General features: G+C 29.5%; 2 protein-coding genes across 4 annotated transcripts; both read left to right on the top strand.

Moving 5' to 3' along the window:
* Nucleotides 1-1,932: 1,932 nt before the first annotated feature.
* On the top strand, nucleotides 1,933-5,337 carry LOC109861280. Its single transcript, XM_020440855.1, has 8 exons — nucleotides 1,933-2,126; nucleotides 2,198-2,475; nucleotides 2,737-2,995; nucleotides 3,612-3,740; nucleotides 3,888-4,055; nucleotides 4,158-4,373; nucleotides 4,509-4,636; nucleotides 4,705-5,337. The coding sequence occupies exons 2-8, from the start codon at nucleotides 2,240-2,242 to the stop codon at nucleotides 4,892-4,894; spliced, it is 1,326 nt and encodes a 441-aa protein (XP_020296444.1). The 5' UTR covers nucleotides 1,933-2,126; nucleotides 2,198-2,239; the 3' UTR covers nucleotides 4,895-5,337.
* Nucleotides 5,338-8,275: 2,938 nt separating this feature from the next.
* Nucleotides 8,276-11,917, top strand: LOC109861277. 3 transcript variants are annotated; one of them, XM_020440851.1, is made up of 7 exons: nucleotides 8,276-8,557; nucleotides 8,705-8,906; nucleotides 9,168-9,426; nucleotides 10,005-10,139; nucleotides 10,262-10,429; nucleotides 10,531-10,746; nucleotides 11,079-11,917. In XM_020440851.1, exons 1-7 carry the CDS (start codon nucleotides 8,506-8,508, stop codon nucleotides 11,163-11,165), a joined length of 1,119 nt encoding a protein of 372 aa, XP_020296440.1. In that variant the 5' UTR covers nucleotides 8,276-8,505; the 3' UTR covers nucleotides 11,166-11,917. The 3 variants fall into 3 exon arrangements, with proteins under 3 accessions (XP_020296440.1, XP_020296441.1, XP_020296442.1); XM_020440852.1 differs by having other exon boundaries at nucleotides 8,629-8,906; XM_020440853.1 differs by lacking the exon at nucleotides 10,531-10,746.
* Nucleotides 11,918-24,701: the final 12,784 nt, after the last annotated feature.

Genomic DNA, 24,701 nt, shown 5'->3' with positions numbered 1-24,701 from the left:
CATACCCGACCGTTTCCAGAGGCCAGGATGCAACAGATGTTTAAATCATATAAAAATATAATTGCACACGAAGAAATTACATTAATTCATGTATGTGCTTCTAGAACTGCACAATGATTCGTAAATTATTATGTGAAAATATTAAAATAATGCACATAAAATAGTACACATTAATGCAGCAAAATCTTAAATCCAGAATCAAACCAGTTTCTATGTGATGCATGTAACGTTTTTTGATCACGTCTTGACCAGAGTTCCGAGATCTTGAAAAGTGAGATTTTCCATCATTATTACTAATTAACAAAATTTAAGATAAGTTATTAAGTAGAATATAAATAGTTCATTTCGGAAATGTTGCACATAATGCAATAAATAGTTTTGCTGTATTACATTGTCACAAATATTAAATTGTATAATTCTAATTGTATAATTCTACTCAAAGAATTGAAATATTATAAAATATTACTAGTTTATAAATTGGATTTTTCTGATTTGTGACAATTAGTATTTACAAAAATTTATTCTGACATAGTTGTTGCGTTGTGGCAAATTATCTTAATACAAATGATTGCAACATTTGTTGTTAATTCATGATGCCATTTTTGTGCAATATTTTCTTATTAAAGTGATTATTTATTAGTAGATTTCAAACAAGTAATAATTTTTGTGACATATTGAACATGGAAACACAAATGCAAACCGCTTGTTTTTTTATATTTAAGATTGTTGTAATATTACTTGACGTACCAATTCTGTACACACGGATTGTGTTATTTGATTACACAAACTGTGATATATAAAGATGACATCTATCTATGAATGCGCATCTAAAAAACTGAACGTGAACAATGTTTATGTGTGTGTGTGTGTGTAGACTGTATATTTTAATTTATTATTAAAATCAAATAATATATTCATGCGCAACAAAGTGGCGCACAATTTGCGCGAGGCGCACTGTGCCTATTATACACGAAAATCAATTTATATGAAACACGAACACTCGTTTTTTGTATTTGTTTAAATTTATTATAATATCGCGTTTCTTTCGGCGTACGTTGTATTCTGCATATACTGGATTATGTTCCAAAACTAAACCATGATTATTCTTGACTGCTGTTCGATATTCACTGCCAGTACTCATCACATACAATTCCGCAATGTAATCATCGATTTAAAGAATGTCTTTCGACTGTCGCGCTCGCTGCGTCTCGTCGCGACACACGACAAGTATATCCAGGCTTCTGCCAGAAAAAATGATGATCAGCGAAGAGATATAACGTATTTTTTCGGAATGAGTAACAAACGAACGTGGCCGTCGTCCGGGCAAGTACCGAACTGCAAGAATTGAATGAAGCGCGGAAAAGCAACGACTTACTGGAGCGCCAGTATGCAAAGAACGCTCTGTATCGCTGTTGCAAATAAGAATCAGACTAAACGCGTTTTAAATCGTAGAACCGATGTAGAAAGGAGTATCCTACGACACTTTCTGGATCGAAAATAAAATTAAAAACTCTTTGAATGATGTATGAATTAGCCTAACAAATCCACTAAACCATAAGAACACTAAACCAAAAGTAACCAAGTAAAAAATCTAAATCTAGCGTAGCTTACTCCTGAATTAGCTACTATTAGTTTATATTTCTATAGTCAAATCGCCAGAGTACACCTTTTGCAATTTAGAAAAGTTTTATTACCTTTAGACTGCGTTCGGAGAGCACGTTATCAGCGCTTTTGCATGATTGTATCTTTGTTTTACATCTAATGAGCAATAAAGATAGAATAATACCATAGCGCTACTAGCGCTCCTCAAACGCAAACTTTAGTACTACGAATACTTAGCTAGTACTTTTCGTGAGAGAAGCCAATAAAGAATTGGCACACTTGCACAATCAGTATGACGTACCTAGTGTGTCAACCAGAATAAACAAAGATAATAAAACTAGGTGTTAAAATTGCACACAATAGGATAAAATAAGAAATTGCAGAAATAACAGTTACAATTAAAAAAAAAGTGTACATGTCGAACTTACAACATTGTGTTATAGGACAAGATACACGTGTGGTACATCTTTCGATGACATATCAGAACTTCAAGTTCTTCACAATCGCCGTTAGTAGTACTAAACGTAAGCATATTACAAACAAAATGATATTCGAATTTTTTAATGTAAAGTTGTCTCTTTTTCTTTTTTTTCAGTATTAATTGTTTTTCATATAAAAATACAAAAAAGAACGAATAATGAATCAGGACAAACTTTCGACTTCTTTCGAAGGCAAACCTAGAAAAGGATCTCACAGTAAAGTAGAACTTGAAGTAGAAGGTGATAAAACAAAACAGCACGACCACGATGTGCCAATACGAGACAAAAACACAAATAAACAACAAACAACAACAAATATTCTTGACTTCCCAGATGAAATTCTTTTTTGTATATTCAAAAATGTAGACCCAAACGATTTGAATAATCTCCGATTGTAAGTTTTTTTATTTATGTGAAGCGAATGATAGATAAATATCCGAAACAATGCGTAGATAGCGACAGTAGTACGACATTGCTATTGTTGACAAACTGTATATTTCAGAAAAACAGGCTTACTAGTATACGTACTGCTTGTGTGACAGTTCGCCAAACTATATATAATCGTTTGAAATAATATCAATCGCTTCTCGTTAAAATAATATACTTATATTTTATATGTTTCAAAATAAGTTGCGTTGAAATTTATTTATTATAGATGTTGCACAAAATTTGCAAGACTAGCGGCAGATAAATTTTTATGGAGTTTCGACTATCGCAAAACACCTATACTTCCGTCTCAAATGGAGCCGTATGAAACTTTCCTAAAACCATTAACATACAGCTTAGCAATACGTGGAGATTTCAAACATAGCTATAGAAATATTCTTTTACCTAATTTTTTTCTCAAACTACGACAAATATGCCGGAGACTTCGCAAATTGATTATCGAACAGAATTATATTGTTATAACTAAGGTATATATTAGTTTTTATAAAAATATTCCTACTATTTTACAGTATGTACACATACACAAACAAACACGCACACACACACACACACACAGTTAAATTATAAATTATGAAAAGAATAGAATATGATTTTTTTCTTATGCAGTTTGTTCCTAGTCGCTGTTCTCAAGTTTTAGTATATTATTAATGGTAAAATAAAATGCGTTAGTTCGCAACGATATTCGCACTCAATTGCCCTCGATGTAATCTTATAGTAAGCAATATCTGTATACAAAGTGTTTTGCTAGGTTTCAATTTCTTAGCAAAAGAATTTAAACAAATTGTACACTAAAAAATTTTATACGATGCCCTTCCAATTTCTTTCAAATACGGACTACACAAACTATTATTACTTACGTAATTACAGTTTGTTCCGTTTACCTACGTTTAGAATAATAATAGTAATCGTGTGATATATTATTATGTCTGTAAAATTTATAGCTATCAAAGTACATGTGTCATTTTTATGATACTACTATGCAGGGTACACTCTATATGTATAGCATATTATACATTTTTCTGGTAAAACTTCTTTTCCATAGTTTTGTTACAAATTGATGGCAATTTATTAAAATTGGTTTAGGATACGTCAACAACTCTTGAGAAGCTTGAATTTAAAAATTGTATTGTAGCTGGTGGTACTTTTGGTGGTGTCAAATTGTTTCCGTCTCCTTTTTTTCCTGGAATATGTAGGTTCGTACCCTACATAAAAGTAAGTTGTTGTCCTACACATATTTTACACATCTATATATATGTAGTATATTGTATCATACATACATATTGTGTTTAACGACACACACAATACTGTATTAAAAATATAAATTTTTACTCAATACTGTATTAAAAATATAAATTTTAGCATTTAATCTTTAACAATGTTCTGTGGGATATGGAATCACCATTTTTGACAAGTATATGTACACTTACAGAACTTCAGAAACTTGAAATAATTTCATGTTTTCGTATAAAGTACTTTTATCCAGACATAGATTTATTCACTACTCCTTGTAACTGCCAAAAGCTTGAGGTATTTTTTATTTTAGAAAAATACTACTTTTGCATTTCATCTATTTCTACTGTGGAAATCACTCTTTTCTAGAGAGACGTGTTTTTTTTTATTATTTTATAGATTCTAAACTTTCAAAACACAGTAGTAGAAGATAAGATAGTTGAATGGTTTTATCAAATTGAATCTTTAAAAGAACTGTATTTAGAATGTCCTGAATATTTAAGGAAAGAATTGTCAAATGAATCATTAAAGGAGTTACAAAACTTTTATTACGAAGAATACATGCCTATGTGTCTGTTTGATGAAGAACTTCATACCTTTTTATGTAAAATAGAAGTATGTCTTCCAATTTTTTTGTGTTCTTTATTTTCGCCTCTCAAACATACATGCTTGCATGTATTATACAAAAGTATTAACAAAAATTATCATTTTCTTGTCGCACACTAGATGATATAACTTTTTTTGCTTTAGCCTCTTCTTGCCCAAAACAGAGGTGAAGAAATAATCGCTTGCAGGGACAATTTGTTTCCAAACTATTTGTTGTCAAATATTAGTCGCTATATAAGTAGATGTACTAATTTGAAGATATTACATATAAGGTAAATCATAAAGCTAAAAAATAATACTCAAAAATATTTTAAATACTGATGCTTTTATTTCTTTTCAGACATTATTCGCATGTTACTAGAGCAGATATCAATATTATGGCTTTGACGTTACCAAACTTGGTAGAGTTGGATATAACTGGTTGTACTGTAACTCTGGAGGACGTGAAATACTTTGAACTACAAAGACCTAATGTTGAAACTTATTCATCTTTTAGTAAACCACATAAAAGATATGCTAAAAACGTATAAGTAAGATGAATATTTATACGAAGTCAATTTGACCTAGATTATAAAAGAAACGAGTTAGAAACGAAAATCGTTTCCTATCCCGATAAACAGTAGTACTTGATAGTGCAATTATCTGAATAATTATAATGAAACTGTAATTATCGTACCTGAAAAAAGTAATTAAGCAAGAATATCACATTTACGTGTAATTGTAATAATTGTAACTGCATTTATAATTATTACAAAACTTTGTAACATCTTAAGTTATTTTAATATGAGAAATTGGAAACTTATGATGTTAAAACGTAAGAAAACCGAAAAATATAATTAATTTATTCAAATATTTATAGAACAGATAAAAGATAATCACTTTTAAGTATCTACTGATTGTAAACAATTGATATGTGGTGTCATATCAACTGTAGAAACGCAATCACAAGAAATTTTATCTAGTAGTTTACTATTTATTATTTTGTGAGTCTGCGGACGCGCAGACTCGTTTAACGGTTTTGTATATTGTAAACGTATATATATATAATTATGAAAATAAAACCAAATATAAAACACACTACAGTGTTTTCCTGTTATAAGCAAACTTTTAGTTTTATCATACTAAAAACAAAGCATCGACCACAAAAAATGACAAGTCGTAAAACTGTGGACCTAATAACGTCACTAGAAAAATAATTAACCTTATACTTTTTCTGAATGTTATATTATAGATTGTATATGTTATATATATATACAGTATATATAATTTAAAAATTCATACAATATATATAATTTTAAAATCTTTAGTTTAAAATATATATGATTAAGTATTGTTACATAATATATATCTTCTTTCCGCGTTTGTTGTATTCTGAATATACTGGTTTATACGTTTCCGAACTAAACTATATTATTACTCTTGATTGCGGTTCGATATTCACTGTCAGTAATCATCACACAATCGCGCAATGTGATCATCCATTTAAAGAATACATTTCGACTATCGCGCTGCTGCGTGTCGTGGTGACACGCGACAAGTATATTAAGGCTCTTACCAAAAATAATATTGACCGGCAAAGAAATGTTGAACATGGCCGCCGTCGGGGCAGGCACCAAACTACGGAAATTGAATGAAACGCGCAAAAACACCGACTAGAAGTAAACAGTACAGTTATTGGCCTCCCAACAGTAATTGGCCATGTATTAAAGAAGTAATAAATATAAATAAATACTATTATTATATTCTAAATTATAAACATTTTAATATTAATTAAGTTCTTCTGCTCCGAATAAAAGTAATATTATAGTATTTAAGAAGCTCAAAAACTCTCTTATTTAAACATTGGCCAACCGGCCAATCACTGTTTTTAAGGTTATGAAAACCATGTGACAGTCAGTAGCCTCTTATTTTGAGTTATAGATATAAATGTAAGTAGGTTTATTAGTTTTTAATGTGTTATAAATAAAATATTCATTACTATATCTTCATAAGTCAAAACAAAAAATTTATTATGTTAACTGTTATGTAAACAGATACTAACAGAACTCATATGGCCAATAACTGTTTATTTTGACTATAAGAAATATTTTATCAAATTTTGAATAGTTTTTCAAATTTTCTAATAAATTTATTATTTTATTTGCAATTGTTATAGTTTGTTTGAGCTAGTAATACTGAAGATTTACTTTAAGTTATTAAATTTAATTTTATAATTCACTCTATATAGTGCAATTTTCCTTAAGTGGCCAATCACTGTATCTCTTACTCCTACTGGAGCGCCAGTACACAAAGAACGCCCTGTGTTCGCTGTGAAGCCGTCTGCGCAATGCAAAGAAATAACGGAAGCGCTAAAAATAACATCGGCTTTATAAAATTCATAATAAAAAATAACGGTGAGAATATCGAACTTTAACATTCGAAAATATACATGTATCATTGCAGATCAGAAAACGAGATAGACATTACCCACATAGTATCGGTAGTAGCACACACGTTTTTGCAACGGATTTTCTGAAATTTAGCAACATTCCGTTAAAAGTCTCTAAAACGTCGTAGTAACGTAGCGAAAACGTCGAAATGTCCGCTTTTTAAGTTGCGGTCCGACTTCGTAGAAACGTATAAGAAACGTTGCTCGATAAGGTGCAAAGTTTTTAATGTTTTATTCTTACGCGCTCATTGGCACACATTTATTACTTTGTATCTCGTTAATTCTTGCAAATTTTGCAAAATGGTAACTAACTTTTTTATTCAGTTTGACTCAATCTATATTCATATTTCGGCTTGGTCAAAATTTTAAAGACACCCTGTATATATCTATATGTGTATATATTCCTGTTTCGATCTATACAACACGATATGATGACAAATACTTTACGAGTCATTCACACAGTCGTATGTAAACCAGAAAAACTTTTATTTTATAATATAACTTACAATAAACGATTACTGCACCATGTATCCTACAAGTGTTTTTTACAAGTTTTTAAATGTAAGAGATACAAAGCACATAGCCTTTTTCTGTATTACTGATTTACATAAATAATACTAGGTTACTGTGGCGCGTCAAACTAAGGGTCGTAAATATACCAGTTATCCATTTTATCGTAAGTTCTGTATTTTTACAGTCTTTATGCAAATTTATTATATATTAAACACTATTATAAACAATAAAATATTTTTATAATCTGTTCGCGATTAAAAGCTCGTTTTTTACAACTTTTTGTTTATTGAAAATCAACTATCAAGTAAACTTACGTTATTATTTTGATATTTAAAGAATCCGTTTACTCAAACAACTAGCGCGTACAATGTCATTTAATATTTTGTTTTTTCGAATATAATAAAAGTAATTTTTAAGGTTTGACGAAAATATAGACAAAAGCGGAATAGTTTGCCGAATATATGTTTATAAAAGTATCTCCAAACTGTGTGATAATATTGTACCTACATACGTGAATACTCTGGTATAGATGCCACCGCACTTGTATGACTTACAGCCAATTTTTTCACTTCTAGATAAGTTTTCGATATCTTTATCTAGCAGATATCTCCCAAAATTATTTCTCCTTATTGGTTCTCAGAGGAATTTATCCAGAGGATAGCTATCGGAAGGTATGAAGAAATCGGCCGTTATTCCGTTTCTTTTTCGTTTATCGTAAAATTCTAAAAATCTACCTTATATAGGCTTCAAATAGAAAAGGTGCTGTAATTTTTCATTACACCGAAAATACTGTGAGTAGGAAAAGTAGGAATCTATAGTTCTATTTGACACACATTCACAGTATGACGTAAGTAGTGTGTCAATCAAGGTCCTTCTGCAATAAGATATTAGTACTAAATCAGAAGTCAGACGCAAGAAATTGACTAATCACAATCGATTATTCTTCTGTGATTTGACTGTGATTGAACAATTTCTTGCTTCTGACTTCCGATTTATTACTAATATCTTATTGTAGAAGATTCTTCAAAGATAAACAGAGATAATAAAACTGAGATAAACTAGCACACTATAAACTGAAATAAGAAGTTGTGGAAATAACAGTTACAATTCAAGAAGAAAGTGTATATGTCGGACTTACGGCATTGTGTTCAGCTATAAGACAATAATAATAAATAAGATACACGTGTGTTACATCTTTCGATGACATATAGAAACTTCAAGTTCTTCACAATCGCCATTAGTAGTACTAAACGTAAGCATATCACAAACGAAATGATATTCGAATTTTTAAATGTAAAGTTGTCTTTTTTTTCTTTTTTTCAGTATTAATTGTTTTTTATATAAGAATACAAAAAAGAACGAATAATGAATCAGGACAAACCTTTGACTTTTTTCGAAGGCAAACCTAGAAAAGGATCCCACAGTAAAGTAGAACTTGAAGTAGAAGATGATAAAACAAAACAGCACGACCACGATGTGCCGATACAAGACAAAAAAACAAACGAACAACAAACAACAAAAAATATTCTTGACTTCCCAGATGAAGTTCTTTTTTGTATATTCAAAAATGTAGACCCAAACGATTTGAATAATCTCCGATTGTAAGTTTTTTTATTTATGTGAAGCGAGTGATAGATAAATATCCGAGACAATGCAGAAATCACGACAGGAGTACGACATTGTTGTTGTTGACAAACTGTATCTTTCAGAACAACAGTCGTATTAGTATACGTACTACTTATGTAACAGTTCGCCAAATTATATATAATCGTTTAAAATACTATCAATCGCTTCTCGTTAAAATAATATACTTATATTTTATATGTTTCAAAATAAGTTTTGGTAAAATTTATTTATTATAGATGTTGCACAAGATTTGCAAGACTAGCGGCAGATAAATTTTTATGGAGTTTGGACTATCGCAAAACACCTATACTTCCATCTCAAATGGAGTCGTATGAAACTTTCCTAAAACCATTAACATACAGCTTAGCAATACGTGGAGATTTCCAACATGGCAATGAAAATATTCTTTTACCTTATTTTTGTTTTAAACTACGACAAATATGCAGAATACTTAGCAAATTGATTATTGAAGAGTATTATATTCCTACAACTAAGGTATATATTACTTTTTATTAAAATGTTTCTACAGTACGTACACATACAGCAAACAGCTAAATCATAAAGTATGAAAAAAATATAACACGATAGTTTTAATCATAGTTGCTGTTCTCAAGTGTTAGTATATTATTAATGGTAAAATAAAAAGCGTTAGTTGCTCGCATTCACTCGCTCTCGATGTGATCTTGTAGTAAATAATATCTGTATACAAAGTGTTTAGCGAAATTTCAATTTCTTAGCAAAAGAAATTAAACAAATTGCACACTAAAAAGATTTTATACACTGCACTTCCACATTCTTTAAAATACAGATTACCACGCACACAAACTATTATGACTTACGTAATTACAGTTTGTTCCGTTTACTTACATATAGAATAATAATAATAATAGTATCGTGGAATATATCATTACATATGTCTGTAAAAATTATAGTTATCGAAGCATATGTACATACATGTTTATAATAGTATTATAGAGGTCACTCTTTATGTGTATAGCATATTATACATCTAGTAAAACTTCTTTTCCATAGTTTTGTTACAAATCCATGGCAATTTATTAAAATTGGTTTAGGATACGCCAGAGACGTCAACAACTCTTGAGACCCTTGAATTCAAAAATTGTATAGCAGATGGTAAGTTTACTGGTGTCACATTTTTTTCGCCCACTTTTTTTCCTGGAGTATGTAGGTTCGTACCCTACATAAAAGTAAGTTGTTGTTCTACACATATTTTACATATCTCTATATATTTAGTGTATTCTATCATATACACACACACACACATATTGTGTTTAACGATACAATACTGTATTACAAATATAAATTTTAGCTCTTGACATTTAACAATGTTCTGTGGGATCAGCAATCGACATTTTTGACAAGTATATGTAATCTTACAGAACTTCAGAAACTTGAAGTAATTTCATGTTTTCGTATAAAGGACTTCTGTCCAGACATAGATTTATTCACTGTCCCTTGTAACTGCCAAAAACTAGAGGTATTTTTTATTTTAGGACAGTAATAGTTCTGCATTTCATTTGATTTCCTGCGGAAATCACACTTTTCTAAAGACGTGCTTTTTTCTTTTTTATTTTATAGATTCTAGACTTTCGAAACACATTAGCAGAGGATAAGATAATTGAATGGTTTTGTCAAGTTGAATCTTTAAAAGAACTGTATCTAGAATGTCCTAAATTTTTTAGGGACAAATTGTCAAATGAGTCATTAGAAGAGTTACAAAACTTTTATTACGAAAATTACATTCCTTTGTGTCTGTTTGATATGGAGATTTATACCTTTTTATGTACAATAGAAGTATGTCTCTCAATTTTTTCGTGTTCTTTAATTTTGCCTTTCAAACATACATGCTTGCATATATTATACACTAGTATTTTAACAAATTATCAATTTCTTGTTGCGCACTAGATGATAATAGACTTTTTTTTGCTTTAGCGTCTTCTTGCCGAAAACAAAGTTAAAGAAATAATCACTTGCAGAAACAATTTGTTTTTAAACTATTTGTTGCCATATAGTAGTCGCTATTTAAGTAGATGTACAAATTTAAAGATATTACATATAAGTTAAATCGTAAGCCTAAAAAACAAAAACCAAAAATATTTTAAATACTTGCTTTTATTTTTTTTCAGACATTATTCGCAAGTTACAAGAACAGATATCAATATTATGGCGTCGACATTACCAAACTTAATAGAGCTGGATATAACTGGTTGTAGTGTAACTTTGGAGGATATTAAACACTTTAAATCACAAAGACCTAATGTTAACATTTATTCATCATTTAGTACACAACATAAACGATATGTGTCTATGAGTAAATGAGTATTGAGACGACGTTAATGTGACATAGATTATAAAAAAACAAAGTTAGAAACGAAACTTGTTTTATATCCCGATAAAAAGTAGTACTTGATAGTGCAATTATCTGAGTAATTATAATGAAACTGTAATTATCGTACCTGAAAAAAGTAATTAAGCAAGAATATCACATTTACGTGTAATTGTAATAATTGTAACTGCAATTATAATTATTACAAAACCTTGTAACATTTTAAGTTATTTTAATATAAGAACTTGTAAACTTATGATGTTAAAATGTGTAAGAAAACCGAAAATTATGATTAATTTATTCAAATAGTCAGTAACCATTACACACACAATCGCGCAAAAATGTGATCATCCATTTAAAGAATGGATTTTGACTATCTCGCTACTGCGTGTCGTCGCGATACGCGACAAGTGTATTTAGGCTTTTACCAATACTAATGTTCAGCAAGAAAAATATGTTGACCATGGTCGCCGTCCGAGCAGGCACCGGACTGCGGAAATTGAATAAAGCGCGCAAAAGCACCGATTTACTGAAGCGCCAATATACAAAGAACGCCTTGTGTCGCTGTGAAGCCGCTTGCGCAATGCAAAAAAATACCAAAAGCGCTAAAAATACTATCCATTGGCTTTATAAGGTTCATAATTATAAATAACGGTAAACACAGCGGACTTTAACATTTAAAAATACACATGTAAAAATGCACATCAGAGAACAGAATAAACATTAGCAATAAAATTTTGGACGAGGTGAAATTTTGTGTCTCTTGATTATATCGCTATCGCTCTTCTCTCGCATTGCAAAATCTTCACAAATAAGAATCAGACATAACGCGATCTAAATCGTAGAAAAAGCATCAGACCGATAAGTGTTTCTTTACGTTCTTTACTTCTGAAAAGGCGTTTTTTCTTTGACACAGTAAATAATGAGATTAGTTACTTCTACTAAAATGACATATTTTGTCGGTATAACAGGACGATTCGATATCCTCTTAAATATTCTATGATATAAATCACAATAAACGAGTACTGCAACACGTATTCTTATAGTTGTTTAACAAGTGTATAATTGTAAAAAATAAAAAGCACATTGCATGTTGCCGTTTTATATTACCAGTTATATTACCGATTGAAATAGATAATACTAAATATGAGTGGTGCGACAACCTATCGATCGTAGATATTTCCGATATTTCTTATCGTTAGTCTTTTATTTCTATAGTCATCATTCAAACTTATTATATATTAAACAATATTATAAACAATAAAATATGTTTATAAATTGTTTGCGACAGAAGGCCCGTTTTTTACAATTTCGCGTTTAGTAAAACCCAACACACTACCAAGTATATTGAATTTACTATTCATACACTTAAATAATCCATTTAGTAATACAAACTAACGAGTATACTTTTATATAGTATTCTGTAAGTATTTTGGTGCTTCAAATTTAACAAACGTGATTCTTAAAGTTTGACGAGAATATACACAAAACCAGAACAGTATGCCTAATAATATACAGGGTATCCCAAACTTGGTGTAACATTTCTCGTGAACAACTAGAAGGAGTAAACCTGAGTCAAAAAAATTTATACCATTTAGCTAGATTCGCAGTAGTTAACAAGATCTAAAGTAACAAAGATCAGCGAATAAGCATGCATCAAGCTGTCTTACTCGCTTAAGACAGCCCAGTGCGCTTCGCGCGCTTACGGTGTTACCCGTAGGAGCATATGAGAAGATCTAATATAACAGCATATACTGTATAATATACATATTAAAATGTAATTGTGCGAAGCGCGCCAAGCTGTCCTACGCGCGTAAGACAACCCGATGCACGCTTATTCGCGNATCTTTGTTAATTAAGATTTCGGTATTTATTGCGAATCTAGCAAAATGGTACTTATCGACTCAGTTTTATTTCTTCTACCTGTCTACGAGAAATGTTACACCACTTCTGCGACATCCTGTAAATGTTTNAAAAAGTATCGTCAAACTGTGTGATAATATTGTACCTACCCTGATAAAAACCCATTTACAAAATTATGTGACNAAATCTTGCACTAAAATTGTAATTTGCAATTATACAGACATATTTTAGAAAATCAATGCAAACAAATTCATCTTTTTTGAAATATTTGTAGCTGTTTGCAAAATTACTTTTTACATATTATTTCGGCAAAAGAATAATAATATGGCAAATCATCTTAACACTATATTTGCGAAATTAATTTTACAAAGAAATTTTCTACTAATTGAGAAAAGAAAGTCAGCTTTGTACTGTTTAAAAAATGTAGAAATATAATTGCATATGCAGAAATGCACGAAATCGTCGTCAGTCATGATGTCATGTTTGTGCAATATTTTCACAATTTGCCTATTAGAGTACATACGTAAATACTNTAAAACAGGTGCCACAGCACATCTATTACTTCTTTTGCTTACTTTTTCGTTCATTGTAAAGTTATAAATACATCTCATGTATAAGCTTCAAATAAACAAAAAGTGCAGAAATGTTTCATTACATCAAAAATACTGTAAGTAGGAAAAANAGGAATCTATAGTTACAACTGGCAAACATATTCACAGTATGATAAAAGTAGTGTATCAATCAAAGATAAACAAAGATAATAAAANTGACAAATAAAATAGCATAGGCTCGAATAAGAAGCTGTAAAGATAACAGTTAAAATTCAAAACAAAGTTTATGTGTCTGACTTACAGCATTGTGTTCAGCTATACGAAAATTCAGATAATCGTGTGTTACATCTTTCGACAACATATCAAAACTTTAAGTTCTTCACAATCGCCGTTAGTCGTACTAAACGTAAGCATATCACAAACGAAATAATATTGGAAGTTTTAATTGAAAATTTGTCTTTTTCTCTTTTTCTCAGTATTAGCTGTTTTTCATATAAGATTACAACATATAAAGAACAATGAACCAGGACAAANCTTCGACTTCTTTCGAAGGGAAACCTAGAAAAAGGACCCACAGTAAGATAGAACTTGAAATAGAAGATGATAAAAAACAACAGCACGACCACGATGTGCCGATACAAAACAAGAAAACAAACGAACACCAAACAACAAAAAATATTCTTGACTTTCCAGATGAAGTTCTTTTATGTATATTTAAACATGTGAATGACGCAACCGATTTAAATAATCTCAGATTGTAAGTTTTTTTATTTACATGAAGTGATAGATAAATATCCGAAACAATGCAGAAATCGCGACAGTAGTACGACATTGTTGTTGTTGACAAATTGTATGTTTCAGAACAACAAGTGAATTAGTATACGTACTACTTGTGTGACAGTTCGCCAAATTATATATAATCGTTTGAATTAATATCAATCGCTTCTTGTTAAAATAATATACTTATATGTTCTATGTTTTAAAATAGGTTTTGTTGGAATATATTTATTATAGATGTTGCACACGATTTGCAAGAGTAGCGGCAGATAACTCTGTATGGATTTTGGACTATCGCAAAGAACCTATTCTTCCGTGTCAAATGGAACCGTATGAAACCTTCTTAAAACCATTAACATACAGCTTAGCAATACGTGGAGATTTTAATCAACGCGATAAAAATATTCTTCCATCTTGTTTTTTTTTTAAATTACGACAAATATGCCGGAGACTTCGCACATTGGTTATTGAGGAGTATTTTATTGTTACAATTGAAGAAGATATAAATGAGGTATACGTTAGTTTTTATGAAAATATTTATACAATACGTACACATTCAACAAACAGCTAAATTGTGTATTATGAAAACACAATAATACGATAATTTTTTATTTTTTTGTTGTTTGATCTAGTCGTTTTTTTCAAATGGTATAGTATATTATTAATGGTAAAATAAAATGCTTCAGCTGTTCGCAACTTTAATCGCTTACGATGTCAGTTTAAATTAAGTAATATCTGAGTAGTGTTTTNCAAGGTCTATATTTCTTAACATCCAAATTTAAACAAATTGTCTACTAAATATATTTTATACAATGCACTTTCACTTTCTTTAAAATAAGGACTGTCACGTACAAAAAGTATTATTATTTACGTTATTGTAGTTTGGTTTGTTTCCCTACGTTTAAAATAATAGTATTAATAATAATAATCGTGTGGTATATCATTACATATGTCTGTAAAAATTATAGCTATCAAAGTACATATGCTACATTTATAATAGTACTATTCAAGACACTTTTTTTTTATAGCACATTATACATCTGGTAAAACTTTTCTTTCTTAGTTTTGTTACAAATCCATGACACTTTATTAAAAACTTTTTAGTATATATTGATGATTTTACCAACTCTTGAGAAACTTGAAATCAAAACTTGTATAACTAGTACTTGTATTAATACCAACGTGAACTGGCGTAATGATTTTTTTATTTGTTTACCCAATATAAAAGTAAGTTCTTGCTTATACATCTTTTCCATATTTATGCATCTTTATATATATCTAGTGTACTGTATCATACATACACATTTTGAGTGAGAGTGTATTGGATACCGACTATAGAGACCTGTAAATCGATGGTTTAACAATAAATTTCACTACTGTTTAATTTTGTGTACTGCATTACGTGAAAGATGCTTCTACAGAAGCAAATAAATATGAAACATTACATACTGTTTTTAAAACCAGATATATACTGTGCTCTTTTTTTCTTCACAAAGATAGTATATGATAACTTATACTGTCATTACGAGAATTGCTTTTTTTTATCACTTACACATTCCAATCATAATGTGAGAGTCTCATTGGATTCTTGTTTGTCGTATTTATTGTTGTAGTTTAGTATAAATACGTACATAAGATACGTACATATTTTAGAAATACTTATATGAACATGAATATATGGTGAGATTATAGAAATAAACTGTAAAAGAAAAATTTATACTACATTATAACATTCCAAAGAACAACAGCAATATTTTAGCACATTTTACTGATTTCTGTCAAAGCATTTTGGACTTTATGCAGTAAATACGGTACAAAACGAAATATTACAACGTACATGTACAGGTTCCTATAGTCGGTATTCAGTATTCTCTTAACGACACAATACTGTATTAAAAATATAAATTTTAGCAGTTGATTTGGAACAACGTTCTATGGGATTCGCACCCGACACTTTTAACCAGTATATGTATACTTAAAGAACTTCAGACACTTGAAGTAACTTCATGTTTTCGTGTGCAAGAATGTTACCTTCCAGACGTTACTTTACTTGTTTTTAACTTCCAAAAGCTTCAGGTATTGTTTNTTTCAAAACCTTAATAACTCTGCTTTTTATTTATTGTGAAAAGCACACTTTTCTATAGAAGTGTTTGTTTCTTTTTCCTTTTTTTATAGACTCTAAACTTTCAAAACACAGTAGTAGCGGATAAACTACTTGAATCGTTTTGTAAACTTGACTCTTTAAATAAACTGTATTTAGAATGTCCGAAATATTTAAGGAAAGAATTGTCAATTAAATCATTACAGGAGTTACAAAACTTTTCTTACAAAGAATACAGGCCTTTGTTTGCAGATAAGCGTTATATCTTTTTTGATACAATAAAAGTATGTCTTCCATATTTTCGTTTCCTTCATTTTAGTTACTCAAACATACATGCTTGCATTATACAATAGTAGTAACAAACATCATCCATTTTTTTTGCGCATTAGATAATAATATAACTTCTTTTGATTTAGNCTCTACTTGCTGAAAACAAAATTGAAGAAATAATCATTTACAGGAACGATCTGTTCCAGAACTATTTGTTGTCAAATAGTAGTCGTTATATAAGTAGATGTATTAATTTGAAGATATTACATATTAGGTAAACCGTAAGTCTAAAAACCAAAAACTAAAACTAGTTTACAGAATGATGCTTATATATGTTTTTAGACATTATTCACATGTTACAAGACCAGATATCAATATTATGTTGTCGACATTACCAGACTTAATAGAGTTAGATATAACTGGTTGTTCTGTAACTCCGGAAGATGTTAAAGACTTTGAATCACAAAGACCTAATGTTAAAATTTATTCATCTTTTAGTAAACCACATGAACGATATGCTAAAACAGTATAAGTAAGATAAGTATTTATACAAAGTCAGTTTGACATAGATTATAGAAGANACGAGGTAACAACGAAAATCGCTTACTATTTCGATAAAAAGTAGTACTTGATATTGCAAGTATTTGAGTAATTTTAACAAACCTGTAATTTTCGTGNAGAAAGTAAGTGTGCATGACGATCACAATTACGTAATTGTAGTAATTATAATTGCAATTATAATTATTACNAAACCTTGTATCAGCTTATTGTAATATACAAAGTTATAAACTTATAGTTTTAATATCTAAGAGAGAATAGAAACAAAATTACTTTATACAGATTTTAATAGAACACATAAAAAATTTTTACTTCTAGATATCTACGTATTAATTTTAAACAATTGATATTTGGTGTCATATCGACTATAAAAACGCAATCACAACAAATTTTATATTTTAGTTTAATATTTATTACTATGCGAGTTTGTAGACGCGTAGACTTATTTACTGACTAGTGTGAGAAATTATGATGAACTTAGAATAAACTTAAAACTTATACATATCAGCTTAAAAAAGTAACCATAAATTGTTTGCATTACAACAACTGTCTTGTAATTTGTAAACGTACCAATGAAAATAAAATCAAATATAAAACACACAACAGTGTTTTCTTGTTGTAAGCAAACTTTTGATCCTATCACAGTAAAAAGAAAGCATCGATCACAAAAAATTGCCAAGTCGAAAAGATAGGTAAAATAATACCGTCATTACAAAAATACTTACCTTTATACCTTTTCTGACTGTTATATTATAGGTTGTATATATCATATATGAACTGTAAATATAATTTTACAATTTTTACAGTATATGTACGTTTCAAATCTGTAGGTTGAATCATATATGATTAAGTAATGTTACATAATATATATTGTTTTTCGCGTTGGTTGTATTCTGTACATGCTGGTTTATAGGTTTCAAAACTAAACCATGATTACTTTTGACTGCGGTTTGATATTCACTGTCAGTAATCATCACACAATTCCGCAATGTGATCATCCATTTAAAGAATGCATTTTGATTATCGCGCTGCTGTGTGACGTCGCAACACGCGACAAGTGTATTCAAACTCTTACCAGGACTAATGGTGATCAGCAAAGTAATGGTGAACATGGCTGTCGTTTAGGCGAACAGTGAACTGCGAAAATTGAATGAAGCGTGCATATCACCGATTTACTGAAACGCCAGTACACAAAGAACGCCTTGTGTTGTTACGCCTCTTGCACTATGCAAAAAAATAACGATAACGAGAAAACAAACATCGGCTTTATAAGGTTCGTATTTATAACTATCGGTAAAAACAACGAAATTTACCATTCAAAAATACACATGTATCATTGCAAATCAAAAAACGGAATAAACAATGGCGATAAATATTTCGACGATTTCAAATTCTGTGTTTATTGCAAATTTCTATCCCTATTCTTTTGCATTGTGCAACAACTTTTCCATATAAGAATCAGACAAAACGCATTCTAAATTGTAGAACCGTTGTAGCAAGGAGTATTTTACGACACTTTCTCGAACGGAAATAATATTTACAAATTTTTGAATGGCGTATAAACTAGCTTTACAAATCCACTCAGCCATAAGTGCACTAAACCAAAAGTAACCACTTAATGAATCTAAATATCTCGTAAGCGGTGCTACCGAGATAATTAGTAATAATCTATATTTCTATAATCAAAGCGCCAAACTACATCTCTTGAAATTTAGAAAAGTTTTACTAAATTTAGTAATACGAACACTTAGCGTAGAACTTTTCGTGAGATTCGATTTAAGAACTGACACACTTGCAAAGTCAATATGACCTAACTAGTGTGTTTATTCAATTAGTATAAACAAAAATAATAAACCTAGCAGTTAAAATAGGACACTATAGTCTCGAGTAAGAAGTTTCGGTATGGATAACAGGTAACATTTAAAAAAAAAGTTTATGTTTCGGACTTGAATCAACGTGTTCAGTTCGTTTGACAAAGATATATATGAAAACGTATGTTACGCGTTCTGAAGTCGAGTATAATCTTCACGTTTTGGAACACGTGGTGGAACAGGTACATTACTGTTACATTAATTGTATTAAATGTAAGTTTATCACAAACACAATTATTAACAGTCTTGTGATGTAAATGTGCTTCTTGTACTACTTTCTAATTTGTAATTGATTTTCAGATAGGTGCAAAACTAAAAGTTTAAATAAATCCAGACTACATTTTAAATCTTCTACTGTTTTTGAAGGAGAATCTAAAAAAAAAAAAAAAAAAACCAGCAGTAATACAGAAATCGAAATAAAGAGTGATAGAAAACAAAAGCAACCAGAAGCAAACAAGAAATCTTCTTGAACTTTTGAGTGGAATTCTGCTTCATATAATAGAATGTGATAAAATTATTTTTATTTGTGTTATTGTTTTCCTTGATGTGATTAAGAAATATTCAAAACGATACAGTTAAGTATTGTTTACATAGATAGTCATAGTATACTGAGTTTACGTCGAGAAAATAGATGATAACTTGTCCGTTTTGCGCATATTTTATGCGAGCAGAAATCTTTTCCACTCCACAACAATTGGCTGTTAACAAGTGTTTTGTTATCTCTACTTTGACCAATTTTTTGTCTATATGCGTAGTAATAAGATTTACTTCTCAATGTTAGCTTCGATTACTAAATCATTGATGTTGTTGACAAGTTTTATTCTCCAGAATTACAAATGTTAAGCATAGGTTCTTTTATCGCACAACAGTGTTTGTATGATAGTGTGTCACACTACAGTCGTTTGAAATACTTATTACTCGATTCTCGTATATATTTTTCATTTCGTAAAATAAACCTTGTTGTGAGATTTTTGTCATAGATGTTGTCAGAGTTTATCGAAACTAATATTAGATAAATCGCTGTGGATTATGGATTATAATAAAAAATGTGTTTTTAGTAACTATAAATATACATAAAGTAGTTTACAAAGATTATTTCCTTTTAAAAAACACCATAGTATAGAAGAAAAGATTTTTATACAAAGCATTACAAAATTGGAGTTTAAGAAAAATGAGCATATTTACACTGTGTTATGTAAAGAAGTAAAATAATGTCTTTATTAATCTTGAGGTATATATAAAACACTTAAATATATCTCTAGCAAAACTACATCTACCAAAATAGATGAGTGGTTTCATAAGGTTGGTAAATGTCTGTGATATGGTGCCACATTTAATTATATGACGTCTGAAAATTTTTATTCCTCAAAAGTTTTCAAGATACATTTCAGTAAAATATGATGCGTTGTTCACAATCCGTATTCCTTTAAAGCGAGGAATATAGCAATTCGTAAACATGAAAAGAACGACAAAACATGAAAAAAAATGGTATACGAATTTAACTTCCAATTAAGTCCTCATTTATTCCATTTTTCAAGTTTGCGACGTTGTGCGACTTTTACATGTTCGTAAGTGGGAAATTCTGCCATTCTAACTATTTGGTGTCGTTTTCATTTACTTGTATGACAAGTACTAAATCGCTTGCTTCTAACAATTACAGAATGTGACTAACTCGTCAGTTCTGCTTGAAATTAAATTTAAAAAGGTACATTAAATCAAGGCACAACTGCTTTTTAGTTTATGTGTGTTACACGAATAAAAAAGAAGCTCGCTTTTACTTTGCAACTATAAATTGCGAGAATATAGCATTTTGTTCACTCGATTGATTCGTGGACATAAGTAAAAAACGCATGTATTGCTGCGTTCAAGAACGAGAACACATAAAATATGCCTANGACCATTTTCAGGCTACTCTACGCTTTTACTAATGTGACGCGTTTATTACCTTTATATTTTAGTATCTATAAATGTACAATTTAATTATCAAGAAAATTGTCATACTTGTGCATCAGAAGAATAACCACAAAGGTTCAAAAAAGTATAAAATTTAGATTCAAAAAAATAAGTAAACATTTTGATGTAGTTTATGTGAATCTTATCGTAACTGCGTGTAAAAAGTGTAAAGAAATGAAAGAAAACTGTTGTCTTTAAGAAATANTTGGGCGTATTAGTAAAATTTTTATAGTAACATTGCTACAATGCGTGTAACTTAATAGGTACTTTTGTGAAAATATTGCACAAAAATGGCATCATGATTGGCGACGATTTTGCAATGATTGCACTAAGATGATTCGCCATAACGCACCAATTATGTCGAAATCTAATTTTGTAAATAATATTTGTCAAAAATTGCNAAACAGTCGTTATGCATNTCNACAGTATATACCTCCAATAAGCAAANTGTGAAAATAGTGCAAAATATGACATCACNAGTGACGACNANTTCTTGCATTTCTTNATATGCAATCATATTTCTACATATTTTAAACATCACATAGGTAAATTTCTTTTCTCAATTAGTGGACAATTTCTTTGTGAAAGTAATTTTGCAAATATACTGCTAAGATGATTCGCTATATCGTTATTTTTTTGCCGCAATAGTATTTGGAAAGTAATTTTGCAAACAACTACAAATATTTCAGAAAAGATCAATGTTTTTGCATCTTTTTCCTAAAATATGTGTGTATAATTGCAAAGTACAATTTTAGTGCAAGATTTCATCACATACTTTTGTAAATAGTTTCTTATTAGGGAATAGACTTAATTAAAGAAACTAAAAAAACTTTTGCAAAGATATAAAGTGTCTTTTTATATAAAAGTAGACAAATGTTTAGTTTTTACAAATCTTAAAACTCTTAGGAGCATTGAAAAAATTTTAGATGCAATGGAAATAATAAAAAGAATAACTTTAAAAGCTATATAAAGTTTTATATAGTTTATAAATAATAAAAAGAATAACTTTAGAAGCTATAAAGTTAAGTTTCTATTCCTTTGAAAGACTTAAAGACTATTTTAAAATCATTTTTTTAAATTTTCGGGTTTTCTAAGATTATCTCTTAAAATCACTCTTGAAATACTTTTAAATTTTTTAGATCACTTTACATCAATGTCTTCCACACTTTAAATTACTTCAAAATTTATTAAGTAAACTCTTACACGTTAAATAACACTTTTAAAAAATTTAACTGTATTTAAAGTAATTTTTCCCAAGATTAGTTTGTCGTTAGTTTGTTTTTCTATAGGTTTTCTTTATTCGTATTTATTACATTTCAAACAATATTAAAAACAATGACATATGTTTTATTTCATTGTTCGCGACAAATACCCATTTTTTTAAATTCCGCGGTTATTAAAAAGCAAAAATACTTATTTTAATATTTGTACAATTTAATAATCCGTTTTGTAAACCAACCTAACAAGTATAATTTTATATTGTATTCTGTAGCTATTTCACAGTTTTTGTAACATAATAAAAGTAATTCTTAAGGTTTGACGAGAATATATACAAAAGCAAAAAAGTTTGCTTACTGTTATATATAGTTATAAATAGATCTCCAAACTGTGTGATATTACAAATATTGTACCTACATACGTCACACATCTAGTACAAGTGTCACAGCACATGTATGACTTATTCCGTCTATTTTTTTGTTCATCGTGAAAATATAAACCCACACAGCACACTATATCTTGCGTATATCCCAAAAAGATCGGGATTTTCAAGTGCAATTCCAAACATATCCCAATAAGTAATTTCCGGAATATTACAATAAGATATCGTGAGATATTTTATGTAATGCCAAGTGATAAAGCAGGATATCTTTTGAACATTATAAAATTTATTCCAACTATTTCAAATATATCTTATGGATATCTACTAGATATTTTAAACTGTCCAAATAATATTCGGTGGATATCTTTTACACATTTGTGGATATCTCTCGTACATCTGTACAATATATTTTATCTTGAGAATATCGTAAAATATTTCAAAGTGTAAATGCGATCTCAATATAAATTCATAGTCGTACAATATTTTAGGTAATACTCAAATTTTAAATAAATGTTTTCAATATTTTTCTACTTTCAAAATAAGCGTATATATAAAATTGTCTAACACTTATTCAAACATCTTAGAAAAAGAAATTACACCGTCTTTACATTTGGTTTCAAAATGTATTATAGCAACAAAAAACACTTTTTGTGTAAAACACTTTTACTATATAATTACTTATTATATAACTATTATTATATACTAAAGTGATACATATAAATGTGTATACATATTTTTATATATTACATCCCTCATTATTATATATTATATTTATTTCTATATATATTTTATATCTCTCATTTGGTATATATTTGTTAAGAATTGACTACAATAATCAGCATATGTTACCAAACCATTAGTTCACGTTATAATAATGTATTTTAATTTATAAATAATAATAACAATAACAACAACAACAACAACAACAATAATAATAATAACACTAAAAGAAATTTATTATCTCTTGTTGTAGGTACATTGCACTGTAATAGTTTTAATAAAATAATAACTTACATAAATAATAAATGAAATGTGTAGAATAGCTTGTGCTAATATGTAGATAAAAGTGTTATACTTCAGTAAGGATCCAGTGGTCTTGCGGGCTGAGTGCAAGGGGCTACAAATTTGAAGATTTCAAGTTCGCGAATCCTACTATCACCTCAAAATTTTTTTCGAGTCCCAGTATCTTTCATCGAGTTACTTAGGTGATCGGTAAGCTAAATCAGGTCTCCAAAGAGTAATTCGAGTGAAATCTCGAATTAATTTTTCTCTTAAGGCGATGTGTCGTATTTTTTTGTTATATATCTCCATAATATTGCTGTGATGCATTTCGGCGGACATTTAAATATTACTGACATTTAGATATTACATTAACAGTACGGTAATATTTCTATAATTGCAATAATATTAAGTGGTATGTGGGATTATATTGTACGATATTTCTAGAGTTCCTTTGGATACTCTTTGAACATTATCTATATTATCCGTAAGATATTACTAAAGCGGACATTAGTACAACTTATGGACATCTCTCAGATATCTGAGACCATTTTAGGATGTCTTATGGATATTGCGATATCCCATAATACTGTCTGTAGAAATCCCTACGATAAAGTGTGCTCTGTGGGAATATTTATAAGTACATGTAAATCGGTCATTAAGACCCAATAATTCGCTAGAAGTTTTGCGATAATATTTGTGTATATATAAATGTACACATATGTATACGTGTCCACGTGTAAATCTTACACGTGAGTTTTTTGAATTGAAATTTCACTCTTAACCTTCGTATGCTACTTTTGCATCTCATATATGAGAGATCCGTATAACTTTCTACTTACTTAAAAATATCTATCTTGTATAAACTTCAAATAGAGAA

The sequence above is a fragment of the Pseudomyrmex gracilis genome, unplaced genomic scaffold (genome assembly GCF_002006095.1).
Source record: "Pseudomyrmex gracilis isolate BER0280 unplaced genomic scaffold, ASM200609v1 scaffold_673, whole genome shotgun sequence".
Lineage (NCBI taxonomy): Eukaryota > Metazoa > Arthropoda > Insecta > Hymenoptera > Formicidae > Pseudomyrmex > Pseudomyrmex gracilis.
The sequence above is the reverse complement of the archived record's forward strand: the minus strand, read 5'-3'. Positions and strand labels throughout refer to the sequence as shown.